Source organism: Loxodonta africana, chromosome 18, assembly GCF_030014295.1.
Source record: "Loxodonta africana isolate mLoxAfr1 chromosome 18, mLoxAfr1.hap2, whole genome shotgun sequence".
Classification (NCBI taxonomy): domain Eukaryota; kingdom Metazoa; phylum Chordata; class Mammalia; order Proboscidea; family Elephantidae; genus Loxodonta; species Loxodonta africana.
Window position 1 is genome coordinate 29,423,494 of NC_087359.1, and position 22,502 is coordinate 29,445,995.

General features: G+C 42.3%; 1 protein-coding gene across 7 annotated transcripts in view; it reads right to left on the minus strand.

Annotated features, from left to right (window-relative positions):
• TLK2 (tousled like kinase 2) overlaps positions 1-20,086 on the minus strand; it is a 145,020-nt gene extending 124,934 nt beyond the window's left edge. For 2 of the 7 annotated variants that reach the window (XM_064270962.1, XM_064270960.1), the window contains exons 1-2: positions 18,382-18,505; positions 16,296-16,381 (exon numbers count right to left, since the gene is read on the minus strand). In XM_064270962.1, coding sequence (XP_064127032.1) covers positions 16,296-16,376 — 81 coding nt within the window. In that variant the 5' untranslated portion in view covers positions 16,377-16,381; positions 18,382-18,505. Of the gene's footprint in view, positions 1-16,295; positions 16,382-18,058; positions 18,210-18,381; positions 18,506-19,961 lie in introns of those variants that run through there. The other 5 variants (XM_064270966.1, XM_023553783.2, XM_064270961.1 and 2 more) reach the window with 5 other exon arrangements.
• Positions 20,087-22,502: the final 2,416 nt, after the last annotated feature.

Below are 22,502 nucleotides of genomic sequence, written 5' to 3' on the forward strand. Positions count from 1 at the left end.
CGATCAATGCAGAAAAGGCATTTGACAAAGTTCAACACCCACTGACGATAAAAACTCTCAGCAAAATAGGAATAGAAGGAAAATTCCTTAACATAATAAAGGGCATGTATACAAAGCCAACAGCCAGCATCATCCTAAATGGAGAGAGTCCGAAACCATTCCCCTTGACATCGGGAACCAGACAAGGATGCCCTTTACCATCATACTTATTCAACATTGTGCTGGAGGTCCTAGCCAGGGCAATTAGGCTAGATAAAGAAACAAAGGGCATCCATATCGATAAGGAAGAAGTAAAAGTATCTCTATTTCCAGATGACATGATCTTACACACAGAAAACCCTAAAGAATTCTCAAGAAAACTACTGAAACTGATAGAAGAGTTTGGCAGAGTACCAGGATACAAGATAAACATACAAAAATCAGTTGGATTCCTCTACACCAACAAAAAGAACACTGAAGAGGAAATCACCAATTCAATACCATTTAAAGTAGCCCCCAAGAAGACAAAATACTAAGGAATAAGTCTCACCTGGGATATAAAAGACCTACACATAGAAAACTACAAGATGCTACTGCAAGAAAGCAAAAGAGACCTAAAAAAACATAAGTGGAAAACCACACCTTGCTCATGGATAGGAAGACAACATTGTAAAAATGTCTATACTACCAAAAGCGATCTATAGATACGATGCAATTCCTATCCAAATTCCAACGACATTTTTTAATGAGATAGGGAAACAAATCATCAACTTCATAGGGAAGGGAGAGAGGCCTCAGATAAGTAAAGCATTACTGAAAAAGAAGAACAAACTGGTAGGCCTCTACCTGATTTTAGAACCAATCATACTGCCACAGTACTCAAAACAGCCTCATACTGATACGACGACAGATACATAGACCAATGCAACAGAATTGAGAATCTAGACGTAAGTCTATTCACATATGACCAGTTGATATTTGACAAAGGCCCAAAGTCAGTTAAATGGAGAAAAGGCAGTCTTTTTAACAAATGGTGCTGGCATAACTGGATATCCATCTGCAAAAAAAAATGAAACAAGACCCATACCTCATTCCATGTACAAAAATGAGCTCAAAATGGATCAAAGACCTAAGTATAAAATCTAAGATGATAAAGATCATTGAAGAAAAAATAGGGACAATGCTAGGAGCCCTAATACATGACATAAATAGTATACAAAACATTACTAACAATGCAGAAGAGAAACTAGATAACTGGGAGCTCCTAAAAATCAAACACCACTATGCTGGCATCTCCTGCCTGGAGGGGAGATGAGAGGGTAGAGGGGGTTAGAAGCTGGCGAAAAGGACACGAAAAGAGAGAGCAGAGGGAGAGAGCAGGCTGTCTCATTAGGGGGAGAGTAGCAAGGCGTATATGGGTTTTTGTGTGAGAGGCTGACTTGATTTGTAAACTTTTACTTAAAGCACAGTAAAAATTATTAAAAAAAAAAAAAAATCAAACACCTATGCTTATCCAAAGACTTCACCAAAGGAGTAAAAAGATTACCTACAGACTGGGAAAAAGTTTTTAGCTATGACATTTGCGATCAGCATCTCATCTCCAAAATCTACATGATACTGCAAAAACTCAACTACAAAAAGACAAATAACCCAATTAAAAAATGGGCAAAAGATATGAACAGGCACTTCACCAAAGAAGACATTCAGGCTACTAACAGATGCATGAGGAAATGCTCACGATCATTAACCATTAGAGAAACGCAAATCAAAACTACAATGAGATTCCATCTCATTCCAACAAGGCTGGCATTAATCCAAAAACACAAAATAATAAATGTTGGAGAGGTTGTGTGAGATGAGAACACTTATACACTGCTGGTGGGAATGTAAAATGGTACAACCACTCTGGAAATCAATTTGGCACTTCCTTAAAAAACTAGAGATAGAACTATCGTATGATCCTGCAATCCCACTCTTTGGAATATATCCTAGAAAAATAAGAGTCTTTACACAAATAGATACATGCACACCCATGTTCACTGCAGCACTGTTTACAATAGCAAAAAGATGGAAGCAACCAAGGCGCCCATCAACGAATGAATGGATAAATAATGTATATTCATACAATGGAATATTACACATCAATAAAGAACAATGATGAATCCATGAAACATTTCATAACATGGAGGAACCTGGAAGGCATTATGCTGAATGAAATCAGTCAGTTACCAAAGGACAAATATTGTATAAGACTGCTATTATAAGAACTTGAGAAACAGTTTAAACTGAGAAGAAAACATTCTTTCGTGGTTACGAGAGGGGGGAGGGAGGGAGGGTGGGAGGGGGTACTCACTAATTAGATAGTAGATAAGAACTACTTTAGGTGACGGGAAAGACAACACACAATACAGAAGAGGTCAGCACAACCGGACTAAACCAAAAGCAAAGAAGTTTCCTGAATAAACTGAATGCTTCGAAGGCCAGTGTAGCAGGGTCAGGGGTTTGGGGACCATGGTTTCAGGGGACATCTAAGTCAATTGGCATAATAAAATCTATTAAGAAAACATTCTGCACCCCACTTTGAAGAATGGCATCTGGGGTCTTAGATGCTAGCAAGCAGCCATCTAAGATGCATCAATTGGTCTCAACCCACTGGATCAGGGAAAATGGAGAACACCAAGGACACAGGGTAACTGCGAGCCCAAGAAACGGAAAGGGCCATATGAACCAGAGACTGCATCATCCTGAGACGAGAAGAACTGGATGGTGCCCGGCTGCAGCTGATGACTGCCCTGACAGGGAACGCAGCGGAGAACCCGAGGGAGTGGGAGAGAAGTGGGATGCAGACCCCAAATTCTCATGAAAAGCGCAGACTTGATGGTCTGACTGAGACTACAAGGACCCCAGTGGTCACGGCCCCCAGACCTTCTGTTGCCCCAGGGTAAGAAGCATTCCCGAAGCCAACTCTTCAGACATGGATTGGGCTGGAAAATGGGTTGGAGAGGGATGCTGGTGAGGAGTGAGCTTCTTGGATCAGGTGGACACTTGAGACTATGTTGGCATCTCCTGCCTGGAGGGGAGATGAGAGGGTAGAGGGGGTTAGAAGCTGGCGAAACAGACTCGAAAAGAGAGAGTGGGCTGTCTCATTGGGGGGAGAATAATTGGGAGTATGCAGCACGGTGTATACAGGTTTTTGTGTGAGAGACTGACTTGATTTGGAAGCTTTCACTGAGAGCACAATAAAAAGTATATAAAAAAATATTGTATCAGACCACTATTATAACAACTCGAGAAATAGCTTAAACAAAGAAGACAGTATTCTTTGATGGTTACGAGGAGGGGGAGGGAGGGGAGGAGGGAGAGGGGTTTTCACTAAAAATTAGATAGTAGATAAAAACTATTTTAGGTGAAGGGAAAGACAACACACAATACAGGAGAGGGCAGCACAACTGGACTAAGCCAAAAGCGAAGAAGTTTCCTGAATAAACTGAATGCTTTGAAGGCCAGCAGGGGCGGGGGTTTGGGTACCATGGTTTCAGGGGACATCTAAGTCAATTGGCATAATAAAATCTATTAAGAAAACATTCTGCATCCCACTTTGGAGAGTGGCATCTGGGTCTTAAACGCTAGCAAGCAGCCATCTAAGAGGCATCAATTGGTCTCGACCCACGTGGAGCAAAGGAGAATGAAGAACACCAAACACACAGGGTAATTATGAGGCCAAGAGACAGAAGGGACCACATAAAGCAGAGACTACTTTATCCTGAGACCAGAAGAACTAGATAGTGCCCAGCTACAACCAATGACTGTCCTGACAGGGAACACAACAGAGAATCCCTGAGGGAGCAGGAGAGCGTAGGATGCAGGCCCCAAATTCTCATAAAAAGACCAGACTTAATGGTCTGACTGAGACTAGAATGATCCCCAAGGTCATGGTCCCCAGACCTTCTGTTAGCCTAAGACAGGAACTATTCCTGAAGCCAACTCTTCAGACAGGGACTGGACTGGACTATGGGATAGAAAATTATACTGGTGAAGAATGAGCTTTTTGAATCAAGTAGATACCTGAGACTATGTTGGCATCTCCTGTCTGGAGGGGAGATGAGAGGGTAGAGGAGGTCAGAAGCTGGCTGAATGGACATGAAAAGTGAGAGCTGAGGGAAGGAGTGTGCTGTCTCATTAGGGAGATAGCAATTAGGAGTATATAGCAAGTTGTTTATACGTTTTCATATGAGAGTCTGACTTGATTTGTAAACTTTCACTTAAAGCACAATAAAAATTTTTTTAAAAAAAGCAAGGAAACAAGAAGAGATGGGGGAAGACCCACATGGAGATCTCCAAGGAACCAGGAAGGAGAAACTGAAGGACCTTCCTCCAGAGCCTACTGACAGAGATTGCCTTCCCCTAAAGCCAGCACTCTGAATTCAGACTTCTGGCTTCTTAAAATGTGAGCAAATGAATTCTATTTGTTAAAGCCATCCACTTGTGGTATTTCTGTTATAGTAGCACTAGATGGCTAAGACAACGGCATTCTCTGAGTTAACTCTAAGGAAAAAAGTATTGAAACTGAGCAGCAGTTCAGGAAGTCTGGGGGTGTGGTGAAAGAAAAAAGTCAAAGCAAGGACCTGCACAATGAGAGGCATACAAGGAACTGATCCCACAATGTAAGCAGGAACCAAGGGCCACATTCTCAGGATAAGAGCAAGCCAGAAATAAACCAGCTCTTGTGAGAACTCAAAGTATAGCTTTATGCAGATTAGACAAATGTAAAGAGAAAACTAGGGAAGTGAATGCTACATCAGAAGAAACTAGCCAGAATCCAGTCCAGAGAAACAAGATGAACAATACAGAAGACAGGGTAAGAGACAGAGAAGTCACAATGAGAAGGTCTAACACGTTTAAATGGAATGCCAGAATGAGAAGACAGAGAACGAGGCAGAGGTGGTATTTGAGGAGATAATGGCTGAGAATATTCCAGAGCTAATACAAAATAGCAATCCACAGATTCAAGAAGCCCAATGAAGCCCAAGCAGAGTAAATACAAGCGATTCGACCTGTACATATCTTCCACTCCCACATTATAGTGAAGTTGAAGAAAACCAAAGAAAATTTTGAAAATGGGCAGAGAAGATCAATGACCTTCAACAGAATGACATTTCAATTGAAAAAAAAAAGGGGGGGGGGGTGAGTAACAGAAGCCAGTGGACAACAATGAACAGTGTGAAAATAATGGCCAATCTAGAATTTTAAATCTAACTAAAATGCCCTTCAAGGATAAGGCCAAGAGGAGAGATGAGAAGGCAAAGGGGGACAGGAGCTGGCTGAATAGACACGGGGAATACAGAGTGGAGAGGAAGAGTCTGCTATCTCATTGGAGGAGAGCAGCAGTACATAGCAAGGTGTGGGTAAGTTTTTATATGAGAGGCTGACTTGTAAACTTTTACTTAAAGCACAACAAATAAATTTTTAAAAAATACAGCCAAAAATAGACATTTTTAGTCAAGTGAAATGAGGAGACTTGATAACTGGTAAACCCACACTATAGTAATTCCAAAGGTTGATTTTAGGCAAAAGAAAAAGGATTCCAGATGAAAGGTCAGAAACGCAAAAAAGAATGAAGACCAGAACAGTAAATATGTAGGTTAATAAAAATTAAAAAAATGTAGGTTAATTGAGACTGTATAAAACAGTATCAATAATAATCTGTGACTCTAAAATATATACATACAAATGGTGGATATATGACATAATGCATTTGTCAAAACTCACAGACTTGTACAACACCAACAGTGAACCTTAAGGCAAACTACGGAATTTAGTCAATAATAATGTATCACTATTGGCTCATCACTCGATGGCAATGGGTATTGGCTCATCGGAAACCTTGGTGGCACAGTAGTTAAGAGCTACGGCTGCTAACCAAAAGGTTGGCAGTTTGAATCCACCAGGCGCTCCTTGGAAAGCCTAGAGGGGACAGTTCTACTCTGTTTTACAGGGTCGCTATGAGTCGGGATCGACTCTTCGGCAGTGGGTATTGGCTTGTCAATTGGAATAAACGTACCATATTAACACAAAATGTTAATAATAGGAAAACTGTAAGGGAGAAGGAGAGAAGTAGTAGAGAGGAACTCTGTACTATCTGCTCAATTATCAGTAACCCTAAAATTGCTCTAAAAAATAAAGTCTATTAATTAAACACACACGCCTGTGTATATATATGTACATATACATATATACACACATACATAAAACATACAACATCAATATCATGTTAGTTGGGAAAGGAATAAATGGAGTTAAATTTTCAAGGACCTCGTATAAACTAGGAGGAGGTCAAAGGTATTAACATTAACCATTGCTAAGAAGACATGTTGTAATTTCTATGGTATCCACTGAAAGAACATAAAAAGTATATAACTTTCAAACTAGAACTAGAAAAGGAAAAATTGGAATGGTAAAAAATTATTACTCCACATAATAATATAACTGACAAATATTTGAAGGTAGGGGAAAGAGAAAGTACGAGAACGCTTAGTGTTGTTTTTCTGTTGTTGTCTGCAGGTACATTTTTCTTTATATTATGCTTTAATACAAAGTTAAAGCTATGGTCATCAAGCTAATCTTATAAGATAATCAACACTTAAAATCCTGCTACAAGGAAATGGAAACCATATTTCCTCCCAATTTCCTCAGATAATGCCCTACCTTCCATAACTGGGAAGAAAAAAAAAAAAAAGCAAAGCATTTTGGACATTTAATGTCATGTCTCTCTTTATCCTGTTGTTATTGTGTGCCACTGAGTTAATTTCAACTCATTGCGACCCTATTGGACAGAGTAGAACCGCCCCATAGGATTTCCTAGGTTGTAACCTTTTTTTTTTTCCTAAACTTTATTTATTTTGTTGTCGTCATTGAGAATATACACAGCAAAACATACACCAATTCAACAGTTTCTACACACACAATTCAGTGACACTGATTACATTCTTCAAGTTGTGCAACCATTCCGATCCTCCTTTTCTGAGTTGTTCTTCCCTCATTAACATAAACTCACTGCCCCCTAATATTCCTATCTAATCTCTTGAATTGCTGTTGTCAATTTGATCCCGTATAGATCTTAAAAGAGCATAATGCTCAAGGGAGACCTTTTTCACTAGCTAAGCTAATCTACTGATTGGTTTTAAAATGACTTCAGGGGATATTTTGGGTTTAAGGTTTAAAGATTATCTCAAGGCAATAGTTACAGGGCTCATCCACCTTCCATGGCTCCAAAAAGTCTAGAGTCCACGAGAATTTGAAATTTTATTTGAAATTCTGTTCTATACTTCCCCCTTTTTTATCAGGATTCTTGTATGGAATCTTTGATCAAAATGTTCAGTAATGGTAATCAGGCATCATCCAGTTCTAGTCTCGTGGCAAAGGAGGCAGTTGTTCATGGAGACAATTAGCCACACATTCCATATCCTTCTCCTGCTCCTGACTCTCCTTCTTCCCCTGTTGCTCCAAGTGAAGAGATGGCCACTTGCAAGCTTTTAAGACCCCAGACAATATGCAATGAACTAGGAGGTAGAAAAGAGGCACTATACACATTATTAGGCCAATTAACTGGGATGTCCCATGAAACCATGACCCTAAACCTCCCAATCAAGGAACCAAATCCCATGAGGCATTTGGTTGTACATAAGCAGCCTCAGCGGCTATTCATTTTTTTTTTTTTTGGTTGTTGTTGTAAATATATCACACTTTTGCCAATTCAACTTTTCACAGGTGTACAACTTACTGACAACAATTAAAACAACTGGCTGTGCAACTCTACCCTTAATCAGTGCGATTTTCTCATCTTTGTTAATCCCCCTTTCCCCTTCCCTCCCACCTGTGGTAACCACTAATAAACTTTGTTCTCTATACATTTGCCTTTTCTTGTCTTTTCATGCAAGTTCATACAATATTTGTCCTTTTGTGACTGGCTTATTTTGCTCAGCATGTCTTCTAGCTCTATCCATACTGTAGCCTGTATCAAGACTTCATTTTTCCCATTGGCTGAGCAGTATTCCATTGTACGCATATACCATATTTTGTCTCTTTATTCATCTGCTGAAGGGCATTTAGGTCGCTTCCACCTTTTGGCTATTGTTACTGCTGCCATGAACACTGGTGTCCACATCTCTTTGTGAGTATCTGCTTTCAAGTCTTTTGGGTATATACCTAGGAGTGGAATTGCTGGGTCATATGGTAGTTCTATAGTTAGTGTTTTGAGAAACCGCTATACTGTTTTCTACATTGGCGGTACCATTTTGCATTTCTACCAGCAACAGATAAGGGTTCCAATTTCCCCACATTCTCACCAACATTTGTTATTTTCTGATTTTTTAATCTCAGCCATCCTAACGGGAGTGAAACAGTATCTCATTATGGTTTTGATTTGCATTTCTCTGACAGCTAATGATGCTGAGCATCTTTTCATGTGTTTGATGACCACTTGAATGACCTCTTTGGTGAAATGTCTATTCAAGTCCTTTGCCCATTTTATGACTGCATTGTCTTTTTGTTGTTAATGTGTGAAAGTTGCATATATATTTTGCTTATTAGATTCTTGTCAGATATACGATTTCTGAAGATATTCTTTCAGTCAGTAGCTTGTCTTTTCATTTTTTTGGTAAAGGCTTTTGATGTACAAGTTTTTAATTTTTATTTGTCCCATTTATTTATTTTGTATTTTGCTGTTTTTTCTTTTGTTATTATGTTAGATAATCTACTGCTGAAAGCTAGGCCTGATAGCGTTGCCCTTGCCTGTTCTCCTACTAAGAATTTTACAGTTTCAGTTTGCACATTTAGGTCCTTAATCCATGTTGAATTTGTTTTTGTGTACAGTGTGAGGCATGGATCCTGTTTCATTTTTCTGCATGTAGAAATCCAACTTTCCCAGCACCATTTATTGAAGAGACTTTTCTTTCCCCATCAAATGTACTTAGTACCCTTGTCAAAAAAATCTGCTGACCTTAGACATGTGAGATAATACTAGACTCTCAATTCTATTCCATTGGTGTACATGCCTATTGTTATACCAGTACCAGGCTGTTTTGATCACTGTAGCTGTAAAGTATGTTTTAAAATCAGGAAGTGTGAGTCCTCCTACTTTGTTCTTCTCTTTCAACATTGTTTTAGCTATTTGAGGCCTCTTGCCATTCCATATAAAGCTGAAGATTGTTTTTTCTATTTCTGTAAAGACTGTTGGAATTTTGATCAGGATTGAGTTGAATCTATAGATTGCTTTGGGTAGTACTGACTTCTTAACAATATTAAGTCATCCAATCCATGAACATGGAACATTCTTCCCTTTATTAAAGTCTTCTTTAATCTCTTTCAGTACTGTTTGAGAGTTTTCATTGTATAAGTCCTTCACATCCCTGGTTAGAGTTTTTCCTAGGTATTTTATTGTCTTAGATGCTACTGTAAATGGAACTGTTTCCCTAATTTCCCTTTCAGACTTCTCATTGCTGGTGTATAGAAATTCAACTGATTTTTGTTTTTTGTCCTTCTACCCTATAACTTTGCTAAATTCCTCTAATAGCTCTAGAAGTTTTCTTGTAGGCTCTTTGGGGCTTTTTATATATAGGATCATATCATCCAAGAAGAGAGATAATTTTATTTCTTCTTTGCCAATCTGGATATCTTTTATTTCTTTTTCTTGTCTTATTGCTCTGATCAGGACTTCTGTAACACAATATTGAATAGAAATGGTAACAGCAGGCACCCTTGTCTTGTTCTTGACTTCAAGTGGAAAGCTCTGAATGCTTAGTTTTCTATCTTTCATAGAGAGCCAATCAACAAATGAAAAAAATAAATAAATAAAACCATTTCTAAAAGAAGGCAAACAGAGCATAAGAGAGGTTTAAAAAGAAAACAAGGAAGATTTATGCCCAGATATACGTTCTTTCGCTAAATGTAAATGAATTAAATCTTCCAACTAAAAGACAAACGTTGTCAGACTGGATTAAAACAAAGAGTAGAGTGGAACACCGCTAACAAGTCTATATAGGTGACTAATGACTCTATTTTCATCTTTTCTGATTCAACCAAGATTTATTCAATTTATACGTGTTGAACATTTGAATAGTCAGAGATAAATAACATATTATCTATGCCCTCAAGGAGACTAGTAGTGGAAAACAAATAAATGATATGTGTTATATTAAAAGCGGCTCAAATTCACCAGCCGCTCCTTGGAAACTCTATGGAGGCAGCTCTATTCCGTCCTATAGGGTCGCTAAGTGTTGGGAATCGACTCAACAGAAAAAGGTTTGGTTCTTTTGGTTTACAGTAAAAGTAGGTTACCAAATGCTGATAAGATAATCCAACTAGATTGGTGGGGGTATCTGGAAAAGCTATAAAAGAGGGACATCTGGAATATGCTTTGAAGAGTAAACTAAAAGCTCATCAGACAAAAATAGAAAAGTAGAGAATACACCATGAGCATATTTGCTAACATTACAGGTTAGGAGATCAATAATAGTTTGGGATGGCACAGTATAGGGTGATTTGGTAGGGTAGGAGAGCAGACAACTGGCCATGAGGTTGAAAAGTATGATAGGGAGTTTTAACTTTATCTAGTAGGCAATACGGTGACTTTAAAGCAAGTGAGCAATACAATAATACTGGCATTTTTAGAAATAATTGGTGGCAGCATAGGGAAAGATGAATGGAGTAGGAAACACCAGTTGCCACCTTGGCAATTCTCACTCACGGCAACCCCTTGTGTGTCAAAGTGTTCCGTAACCCAGAAAACCCAGTGCTGTCGAGTCGATTCCAACTCACAGTTGACCCTATAGTGCTCCATAGGGTTTTCAATGACTGATTTTTCAGAAGTACATCACCAAGTCTTTCTTCCAAAGTACCTCTGAATGGACTTGAATCTCCAATCTTTGGCCAATACAGTTATGAATGAAGAGATGGATTAAGGCAACAGCGATGGGGGTGGACAAATGCTTGAGAACCTCCAGAAAAAGAACTGACATGAGCTGATAATTGACTATTTGTGAGATGAGGGGAAAAGAACAGTACGAGGGCAAGTATGGCAAATTTGTCACCAAAATTTCCTAAAATTCACTTGTAAAATTCAAGTCTGTAAGTGTAGACTATTATACAACATTTATGCTTATTGAAATATTCTAATCATGAATTAAATGTAAAACACCTAAACATATTAAAAAAAAAAAAAAAAGACTAATGGACCACAACTACCATAGTCTCCATCAGACTGAGTCCAGCACAACTAGATGGTGCCTGGCTACCACCACCAACTGCTCTGACAGGGATCACAATAGAGGGTCCCAGAAAGAGCTGGAGAAAAAAGGAGGACAAAATTCTAACTCACAAAAAAAGACCAGACATACTGGTCTGACAGAAACTGGAGAAAATTCGAGAGTATGGGCCCCGTACACCCTTTTAACTCAATACTGAAGTCACTCCTGAGGCTCACCCTTCAGCCAAAGATTAGACTGGCCTATAAAACAAACAGTAACACACATAGTTCAACCATGTATATGAGACTAAATGGGCACAGCAGCCCAGGGGCAATGACAAGAATGCAGGGTGGGGCAGGACAGCTGGATGAATGGAAATGAGGAACCCAAGACAGAGAAGGAGAGAGTGTTGACAAGTCTTGGGTTGGGAACCAATATCACAAAGCAATATGTGTATTAATTGTTTAATGAGAAACTAATTTGCTCCGTAAACTTTCACCTAAAGTACAATTAAAAAAAAAAAAGCAAAAGGCATTAATACGTTAAACAACTAACACGGTTAGCTATTATTCATAACTAAAATCTTTTAATCGATGCACTTAAACACATGACGGGAGAGAAAGGTATCAGAGGTATATTTTCAGAAGTCACATTTGATAATTTAATGTGATTATGTAACAGACTTACAAATTTATAAAAGGTAGAAAAACACCATTTTTCTTCAAGAAGGTATCAAATATCTACTAAGTGGTACTAAAGACTGTGATTTCTAAAAATTTATCTTTGCTTCAGGATCTATAAAGTGGAGATTCTTATTGTTCCGAAACAAACAGTCCTACTTTTGTGGCTTCTCATTTTGCTCTTTTATTAGTTCAATGCCATAAACTTCATAATCCTTTTTATTCAATAAAACTGAAACCAATGGCTGGACCATTAATCAAAAAATTAAGTTAGAGTGAGGAATATAAAAAATGACATCTTAAATATTTTCTTTGAACTTGAAACATGTAAATACATATTCTTTTGCCAGTCTTTTGATGTAGGAGTTCAGGCCTTTTGAATTATAGGTACACTGGCTGCAGTTCCACACTATCTCAGACCAACCACACCCATAATGCATCGTCTACAAATTCTGCTTCAGTTTCTCTAACAGTGAAGCGAGAACTTAACAGATACTTGCCAAGGATCTAAAGCAGGAATTCTTCTTGATTTAAAAATAAACTTTTACAAATGTCTCCTTCTTAGTTACCTTATATTTAGTCTTTCCACGGCAGTTAATTTAGTTTTCATAGAAAAACTATTCTTTGATTTTGCAATCATGTATCATTGGTTTATGCAATTTTATATTAAATTTGGTGATTTCAATAAGAAGTCCAAGTGGTCATAAACTGGTCCTTGATAAGTCTAACATTCAATTGGTAGAGCAGTCCAGTGGGCATCAGTCAGTTATGCCTTAGAAAAAGAGAATGGAGAATGCCCATGAGTCCAGTGAACTGATCAAGTGGAGGTCTGTTAAGAGCAGTGTCCTGTTATCAAAGACCTAAATTCACTTCTTATTGCTTTTATCATATTAAAGCATGCAAAACAGTACCTGGGACACAGTATGTACTAAATAACTATTTATACCATTAATAGTCAACATTGCATGAACGCCACCTACTTTCCACATGGTCTCCAGAATCACAGAGACTACCTGTACTTAAATTGCCAAAAGGGAGCAGAGCAGGGAATATAAACTGCAATAGGGCCTCACTGAAAACCAATGAATACAGGGTACTGTCAGTTTCACTTTACTAAAAGTGGATTATCCAGTGCTTAAAGGAAGAGATTGTTAAAAACAAAGTAGGAGAGCTCACATGTCAGGTCAACAAGAAACGAAGATATAGGTTCACAAACCAATTTAACCTTACCAAAATCAAAACTCAGTGACCCTACAGGACAGAGCAGAACTGCCCCCTAGGATTTCCAATGCTGCAAATCTTTACAGAAGCCGATTGCTGCATCTTTTTCCCGTAGAGTGGCTAGTAGGTTTGAGCTGCCAACCTTTCGGTTAGCAGCTGCGTGCTTGACCACTGCATCACCAGAGCTCCTTAATTTAACCTTATCACCTCAAAAATGGTAACAGGATGATTACTCAAAAAAAAAGCAAATACATTACCATAGAGTCTAAGCAGCAGCTAGGCTACAGAAGGAGAGTCTGCTACAGACTTCTGAGCGCAATGTGGCCACATGTGCCCATCATCAACTCACAAATGACAGAAAACAAAAACTAGACAGTGCAACCCAAAGCCCAAAGAATTTTTGCATCACTGTGATTAAGAATTAAATATGCTAATAGAAAATCTGAATGCATATAAATGCAATATGCAAGAAAGTAAAAAAACCTGCAAATAAAAAAATCTAAATGGACAATTTAAAATACAAGCAATAAACTTGGTTGCTTGGCCATTTTGTTTTAGTCGAAGTTTTACGATTATTTCTAATTTGCAGGTGTAAAAAACTTGAGCAATATGACAGGAGATTTATAATAACCATAAAGTTCAAAGACGACAGCTACCTGTAACACTCTTATCCACTAGGAAAGCATCCACAGTGGCACTGACTTTCTTCCTTCTATGGACATCAAAAAATACTGGAAATATTACTAATAGTTAGGAGAAAGGAGACAGCCCAAGAGATTGCACCAGTCCCACTAGATGGCACTATCACAGGAAAGTCACCCAGTTCTCCCATTTGGAACAGCAAGGGCTGACAGGCTCTCCATCTTTGCAAAACGGTAATCGGCCATCAACACATCGACATCCTCAATGGAAAATTATGACCCATAATGAAGAATTCAAGGTCAGGAGGAGAAGTTTTTCCAAAAGTACCCTTTTCTCCCAGTACCATCGCTCCCTCCTCACCCCCATTTCAAATCAATGGCCGGCAAGATACAATGTCTTCTGGGTAAAAGAAGTCATACAAAATGAACATTTTCTTTTCTTCTTCCTAACTATGCAACTACGGAATAATTTTTCTACGGGGAAAAAAACTTCTCTTGCTAGTCCCTGAAAAACATATTTACTGTAATCAATATACTTACCATGATGAAAACATCAAAATTACATACAACTAATCGACTTCGACGGCAGTGGGTTTTTTGGTTTTAATCGCATTAAATAAACTATATAAACAAACTGCTTTCTCCGTACAGACACTAAAACAGAACTTCCTATTAAACAGATAGGTTACTGCATTAAAGTTTGCTGGCACCTTAGTTACATGATTTGAAGCTGGGCCTGTCACTCAATCCCATCACTGACGCCCTACTCCATCAAAAGTGTATTTGGATATAACCATCATGAACCTAAAAATAAAGCAAAATAAAAATACCCTAACAAAGCCCAATGAGTTTAAACCATATACAATTTGAACAGAAACTTACTTTGACTCAGTAAAAAAAAAAATACCCATTGCCATCCAGTTAATTCTAACTCATACCAACTCTATAGGATTGAGCGGAACTGCCCCATAGGGTTTCGAAGGAGTGGCTGGAAGATTCAAATTGCTGACCCTTTGGTTAGCAGCCAAATGCTTAACCCCTGTGCCACCAGGGCTCAATAGGTGGCCATTTATTTGAACAGATAGATTGGATATGAGCCTTATGCTGAATTCTCAAGTTAAAAGACACATCAAAGGTCATTATTAAACAATCAATTGAACCAGAGATGAAATAAGAACACTCAAATACACTGCTCATTGCTAGCTGAAGCTGCTTCACGTCACAGAATTCACATTAGTGTATGTAGCTTCAATATATAACAACACTCAGGTATGACGCCACTCCAGAGTGCTACAAAAGTCAGTTATTTAAGTGGCCAAAGAAATCAAGAACTACAAAATGTGTAACAAATCTTGTTACACATTTGACATAGCTCTGATAGCTCTCATCACAGAATCTCTCCTCTCCCTCTCCATACTTTCCGCTTGGAGACCCTGTGCTGAGGTGCCACCTCTAACACCCTGCACAATGCTTAGCATGCAACAGGCACTCAGTATTTGTTACATGAACAAAAGCTATCAAGTTCACCAGAATCACGAGATCCATCAAAGGGGCTGACTTTTCCAACTAAGCCTTGACAAACATCTCCTTTAAGAAGCTACTAACCGATATATGAGACTAACATCTAGGTTTGTTTTCATGAAATAACGCTCAAGCTCTACTCCACAGTTGTTACGATAATGACAAGCTCAAAGACAATGATCCTTATTGCCAACTATGAAAAATGGGATTTCTAAAAAAAAAAGGCAGGAAGAAATATATCACACGAAGTCAAAGATCAAAAATTCACACATCTCAAGCCCAAGTAATGCAACAATCTTGGATTGGTGAGGCTCCTGAATAAAACATCAGCAGAGATATGCTCTACTTGCTGTATCAAAATCATAAAGGCTTCTTCCGTCTTATATTAAAATCATGCTATGTGCAGAGGGATGAAGTAGCAGGTAGATAAGGATGCATGGGAAGCTGTAACACATGTCCAATAATGGGGGCTTACTCTTATTTCATACGCTACATGACAAAAATAAAGACAGCGAGCAAGAAGGAAAAATAGGAAGAGAGACAAAGTAGTCTGAGGGTACAAGCTGGAGGAATCTACTGAACTGCAGACAAAGTAGCCTGAAGGTACAAGCTGGAGGAATCTACTGAACTGCAGATTTAGAGTACTGACTGACTTAGCAGAGGCAGATTTTTCCTTCTCTACCATGTAACTATTCCAGAAGTCCCGTGTAACAATGCCTTATCTGTAAAGTTTTTTCAGAATGACTAAAAAGTTTCGATAAAATATGGCATAGACTCTAGAAAGACATCTTGTTAATATCCTTGCAAAAAGACCCATGCAGAACACCTTCAAACATACTGTTAAACAACTGTTGGAATGACTGGTAGGGTTTCAAAGTTCACTGGAACCGTGAGTCAAACTTTCTGTTCTGTGAGCTGACTGACTTTCAGTATTGTCTACCCAAACTGTTCGTCTTCATTTTTTAAAATGTGTTTCGTCTATGAACAGTATTCATTGTCATTTTACCCACCTTACTAACACCAACTCCAGTAAACCTGGCCTCTAATAATTCTTGCCGTCGTGGGTCCAGGCTATGCAATTCTTCCATCATTTCTGCTGAAAAAGAAAAAGTAGACTGTGAGACCATGAAAATTCAAAGTGAGGAACCAATTTTTAGATATGACAAAACTCACAGTAATTATTTCACTGACTGGTCACAAGCAAGTAAATACAGCATACAAGTGATGAATTCTAATACGTTGCACCAAATACACCAAGTACCTGAAACCAAACCCGTTGCCACTGAGTCAATTCCGACTCATGGCGACCTTATAGGATAGAGGAGAACTGTCCCATATGGTTTCCAAGGAGCAGCTGGTAGATTCGAACTTCCAACCTTTTAGTTAACAGCTGTAGCTCTTAACCACTACACCACCAGGGTTTCCATACACCAAGCAGTACCTTTAAAATTAGAAAGCAACTCCAAAGTCCTATCCTAGGAGGGCCACTTATTCTTCTGCAGTGCTGATTTGATTTTAACAGCCAAAGAACTCAAACCCTTCATATAGTCTCTGTAAAATCTGAGCAGAGGGGAAAAACAAAATAAGAACGAGCTTGCAAAAAGAAAATTCCTTCTATCAACCTGTAAAGCTAGCTAAGTACTTTCTGATTTTCCTTTCACAAACACACAAGAACTGGTTCTTAAACTAAAAATATGAATCATTAATAATAATTTCAAAAGCATATAACATGAATCAGAAGCTACAAATAACTCCAAAAAACACTACTATATAGCTCCTTTCTCTGAAGAGTTCACAGTAGCTTCCCCCCAAAAAAGGAATTATTTTAAATTTAATAGGGAACCCACAGCAAAATCATCAACCTGTGTTCACTTTGGTCTAATACAGCTCCATAACCATTCCTTTACAAAATCTTTTTCTGGCCACTCCCAGGAGCAGTAGGTTTCTCTAGACTCTACACATCTGCTTTAGCACTCCTTCCAAGCAGGGAGGGGCAAGAGGACACCATCTTTAAACTCCTTCCACGACCAGTTAATGCACTTTGAGCAAACATGTTCATTCTATGCAAGAGATCAACTCTTCCAAGACCCACTGGAAATCTCTCTTTAATATTAAAAGTGGAAAAGGAGAATAGCACAACATAGAACGTTACCGGAATGATGGCATGATTTAAAAGTTCTCTGACAACACGCATCAAACATTCTCCTCTGCAATCTAACAACTCCACAATGTCCAGTAACAACCCCTACGAGTCCTCCAGTTTCATTTCCCTTCCTGGACTGAGAGCGTGGGGGGCAAAGGGAAATGAGAAGGTGACAAATTAAAGTTTCACTCACACACACAAGTACAGGTTAGAGAAGGAATTAGGAAATTCTCGGAAGTGTAGAAAGGCATCTTTAAAAAAAAAAAAAAGAGAGAGAGAGAAAGATAAAAGGAGATCGACCCTGAGTTTCCCCTAAGTGGCCTTCCTCGCGTCTCGCTCTGCCCTAATCGAGGCCAGAATGGCAGAGGTTGCAGCCTCCCTCAAACCCCAGGATCTCTTAAACATTTCCCAAGGTTCCAACCCCAGGCCGGGCCTGGAAAATGACGCGCCGGTGGTTATTCCATTTAATGTCAATTCATGTTAAGGAAACAGCCTCTCGGTCTCATTCCAGCGGGGCCCTGGACCGGGATCCTCCCTGTGGCCCACAGCCGGGAAGCAGGACCGATGGGGCCTGGTCCTGGCGCCCCTCGCCGCCCGCCGGCTCCAAACTTTCCCCAACTCCAGGCCCACCTGTCACGAAGGGAGGGCGGACTAGCTCTCGGGGGCGCCCTGGAGGCTGCCGGAGCCTCCAGCTGCTGCGGCGCCCCCTTCTCTCCACCGGCCGCCGGCCCCACTCCCAGGCCGGGGCTGCCTGGGCCTCCCCCATCCTCGGCCCGGCCCCTTGGCGACCCGCAGCCCTCGGGGAGCCCCTTCCGCCTCAGCGCCAAGAAGGTGCGGCCCGGCGCCGGCCCCCGGGTGGGCCCTGACCGCAGCCTCCCAAGGCCGAGGGGGTCCCCGGGACGGTTAATGCCTCAGGCCCGGCGCCCTCTCCCGCCGGGGGCTCAGACTCTCACCTGCCGCCGCCGCCGCTCCACGCTCCTCCCGGGAGGGGCCCCGACCCGACCCAGCTGCGGGCCGCTACGCTCTCCCCCTGGGCAGGCCCGGGGCGGAGCCGGGGCCTCTCCTGAGCGCCGCAACCCCCCGCCCGGGCAGCCGCCGCCGGCGCCGGGCTCCACGAGAGGACAGGCGGGGGAGGGGCCGCGGAGGCCGCAGATCCCCGGGCTCGCGTACAGAGCCAGGCGCCTGACGCGGGCCCGGGCCCGGGCGGCCGCGGGGGGCGCGGGACCGGCCTCCTGGCGCCGGACAAAGGCCAAGAGAGGCGCAGGAGGGCCCAGGCCGGGCCGGGAGGTAGGGGCCCGCTCGGCTGGGGGCCACTCGGGTGCGGCGCGGAGGACTGGGGGATCGGAACCGCTGGTGCCTGGGACCCGCCTCCGGCCCCTTAATCCGGATCGGTTCGGTCCGGATTAGTAGTGATCGGTGTAAACACACTAGTGAAACCGCGTGTTTCCTCGCGAGATTTGCACGGCTGGGAGGCAGGGGGGGGTCCTGGGGGGGTGGAGGAAGAGTCGGCGGTGGGGGGGGAGGGGGTGGGGAGAAGGAAGGTGGGGGAGGGGTGGGGAGAAGGAAGGTGGGGGAGGGGTGGGGAGAAGGAAGGTGGAGGGGTCCCCACTGCCCGGGCGCCCCGCCTCCTCCAATCAGCGGCCGGGAGGGCGGGCAGGGGTTAACCAGGGGACCCCGCGCCCGACGGAGGAGGCCGCCGCCTCGCCGAGCGGCAGAGGGCGGGCGGCCGGGTGGCGCCGGCAGCGGGTTTGCGGCATGAGGGGAGGTCTGGCCGCCCCGGGGGCGCCCCACCACCGGCCCGTGCCCGCTTCGCCGCCCGAGTCCCGGAGGCCCTGCTGCTGTGTTTGTATTACCGGCCCCTGCCCCGCGGGACCGGCCCCGGCCAAGGAGTGGGGCCGGCGCCCCGGGCCGCGGACCGAGGCTGGAGGGGCCTCGCCGCCCCGGCCTGGCCTTTCCCAGATCCGCCTCGCCGAACCCCGCGCCCGCCTAATCCCTCATCAGCACGAATTTGGGTGAGCAGTGGGGTTGCTCGGCCTAGGGATGGATTTAGAGGAAGAAAGTCCGTGAGCCGGTGGACCCCGCCCGAAGTTCCCCGGAGACGCAGTTAGGGAGTTCATTGTGCCCACCCATGTTCACTGGCTCCCACTCCCTGCCGCTCTCCAAAGCAATCTTCCCACTCCCAGCCCCACACCTGCCACCCAGGAAAACGGGTAGCGCTTACCCTCCACATACCTGGTTGGCAGGTTGTCTCCAGGGACAAAAGGTGCCCTGGGATCGAAGCGGAGCCCCCACCCCCACCAGGATGCTGCCCTCCAGAAAGGGGGGCGCTGCCCCAGAGGGACTCTCTCCGAGCACCCAGGGAGAGGTTCCATTTCAACCTTTGGTTAAAAACATGATCTTCCTGGGTACTTGGGGGATATGAGGGGAAATAACTGGAATGGAAAAAACAGGCCTGCCCCTCACAGAATTTCTTTTGAGGAATGAGAAATAGGAACGGGCGAGCTTTTGTACGCAAGGAGGGCTTCCTACTTACGAAAGGGCTCCCACTCTGATCACCAAGCGCCAAAGCAAAAATTCACATTCTCCACCGAGTCCCCATGGCACAGGAAACTGAGTTCAATGCAAATATCCAACATTTTATTTTCCTCTGATGCTTCCTTTATCCGACGTCTGAAGATGACTTAAGGACTACAAGCAAATCACAGGAGAAATTTTCAGATATTGAACAACAGCCTTGAACTTTTCCGGGGGTAGGCAAGAACTCCAAGTGAAGTTTCTGCCCTTATTTCAAAACTTCCTTATATTAACGGAACTCAGACTGGAAAGGGCAAAGGATGGCAGTTTACTTTTTGTTACCTTCCAAACCCTTGGGGCAAATTGAAGCACTATGGAAAAACTCCATTAAACTGAAAGTCATCATCCTCCGGATCCCTGACTAATTGGGAAGTGCACAGGCATGCTTCCAAAGATAACTGAAGAAGATGGGAAAGCAAATTTGGGTCGGAGGATCAAAAAAGGGCATAAGGCAGAGGGCTATCAAGGGGCAGCAGCCTCTACCCTATGATAAGCTAGTTGCCCTGGGGTCCGAGTCATGGTGACCCTATGTGTGTCAGAGTAGAACTATGCTCCACTGATTTTTTCAGTGGTTGATTTTTTGGAATTAGGTGGTCAGGCCTTTCTTTCAAGGTTCCTCTAGGTGGACTCAACCTCCAACCTTTTGGTTAGCAGCCTAGTGTGTTGTTTGCACCACTCAGGAACTCCATAGTTTATGATAGGGCAAGAGAACCAAAGGGTTGTTAGTGTGCACATGGCTTGCCTACTGGGCCATCCCAGAGTGTCAAAGAAAAGCAAATGAGGCAAGTTCTTTCATTTTAGGGAAAGATCAAGAAACTAATTCCTTAAAATGATACTGGAATGTCTTAAATGAGGAGGATATGAGAGAAATGGCACTGTCAGTCAGCTGAGTCAATCCAGCTCTTCTCCATAAACTGTGTGGGCCTGTTACCTAAACTTTTCAAGCTTCCTCCACCTCAACTTTGAAGGAGGGGTTTGGAATAGAAGATTTCCAAAGTCCTTTCCAGGTCTAAAAGTCTATGACCATTTTTAAAAATAACTATTGAAAGTAATTATTGGAACAGAGGGAAAGATGAGATTGTTAGCCTTACTTTGTCTGGTGGTTCTTCTCCACGTGTCAGGCCTATGCACAGCCCCAGTCTAGATTTAACACCCATCCCACTAGGAATTGCCTGTAGGAATTTAATGCATTTGCTTACCACAGAGATTGGGTGCTTCTATTTATAAGCATCATGTAATGAAAATATCAAATATCAACAGTAGGCAGAAGGATATAGAAAATCTGGCTCACCCTTTCCCAGAGAAAGAGAAACATTTTCAAAAGAAATTCTGTTGTCCGATGGTTCCTCTTACATCATTTAACCTTGGGTACGTGAACCAACATGTTTAAAGTATATTCAACTCCATTTTTTCATGGAATGGCCAATGTGGCAAGCTCCCATGCAAGGACACAATTCCCACCAGCTGTGAATGGCTCAAACACGAATAGGGTTTTCAGTCAGAACTGAAAGATGTTCACATTGATCACCTGGTCCTTCCAACCTTCAAAGGAGAGAATGACAAGTCCTCCAGAGTCACAGTCACAGGACCACAGGGCTAGACATACCTCAGACTAGTTCTGGTGTTGCCCAAGGTGTGTTCTGCAGGTCTGGATACACTAATATGCTTCAAAAGGAATAAGGGTCACATTGGCCGAGTAACCTGTGGAACTCCGGGTTAAAGTCGGAGCTTATGATACGCTGATACGCACATGTAAGTCTCCAAAAGGAGGTTATGGGCGTTCAGTGTTTTCCTAACATTTAATTTTGAAACCACCACCCTGATCTTTTTTGTGTGTTTTGTGGTTGGTTGGTTGTTTCCAGGCACCTCATGGAAAAGGTGTTCTGGGGAAAACTAGAGCAGCTGAACCCTCATTTGCAGAGGATTGTCCTCATTCCCCACTCTGCTCTATGACCGGTACCACACCAACATATTGAATATTCCACAATATCCGTCATCGCCTTCAAAAAGATCATGGTACACGATACTGAGCAGGTTGACAGTGCTCAGAAATCTTGATGGCATTGCTGCTCCTCTAGTCCTTTTATGAAAGGACCCTGCAGTGTGGTGGCTAAGAGGACAGGCTTCCTAGTCAAGGTTCTTGGTTGAAACCTCAGCCCTGCCTCTTCCCAGCTGTGTAGCCTTAAGATATTTGTCTAAACCTCAGTTAAGGAGCCCTGGTAGCGCAGTGTTCAAAGCACTCGGCTGCTAACCTAAAGGTCAGGGGCTCAAACCCACCACCTGCTCTGCAGGACGAAGTCCTGGCAGCCTGCTTGCATAAAGATTACAGCCTTGGAAACCCTATGGGGCAGTTCTGCTCAGTCATACAGGGTTGCTAGGAGTTGGAATCAACTCAACGGCAGTCAGTTTGGATTTTGGAAGCCTCAGTTTCTTTATCCATAAAACGGTGTTAATACCTTACTGGACTATTGGAGGAATAAATGAGATAATATGTGTACCT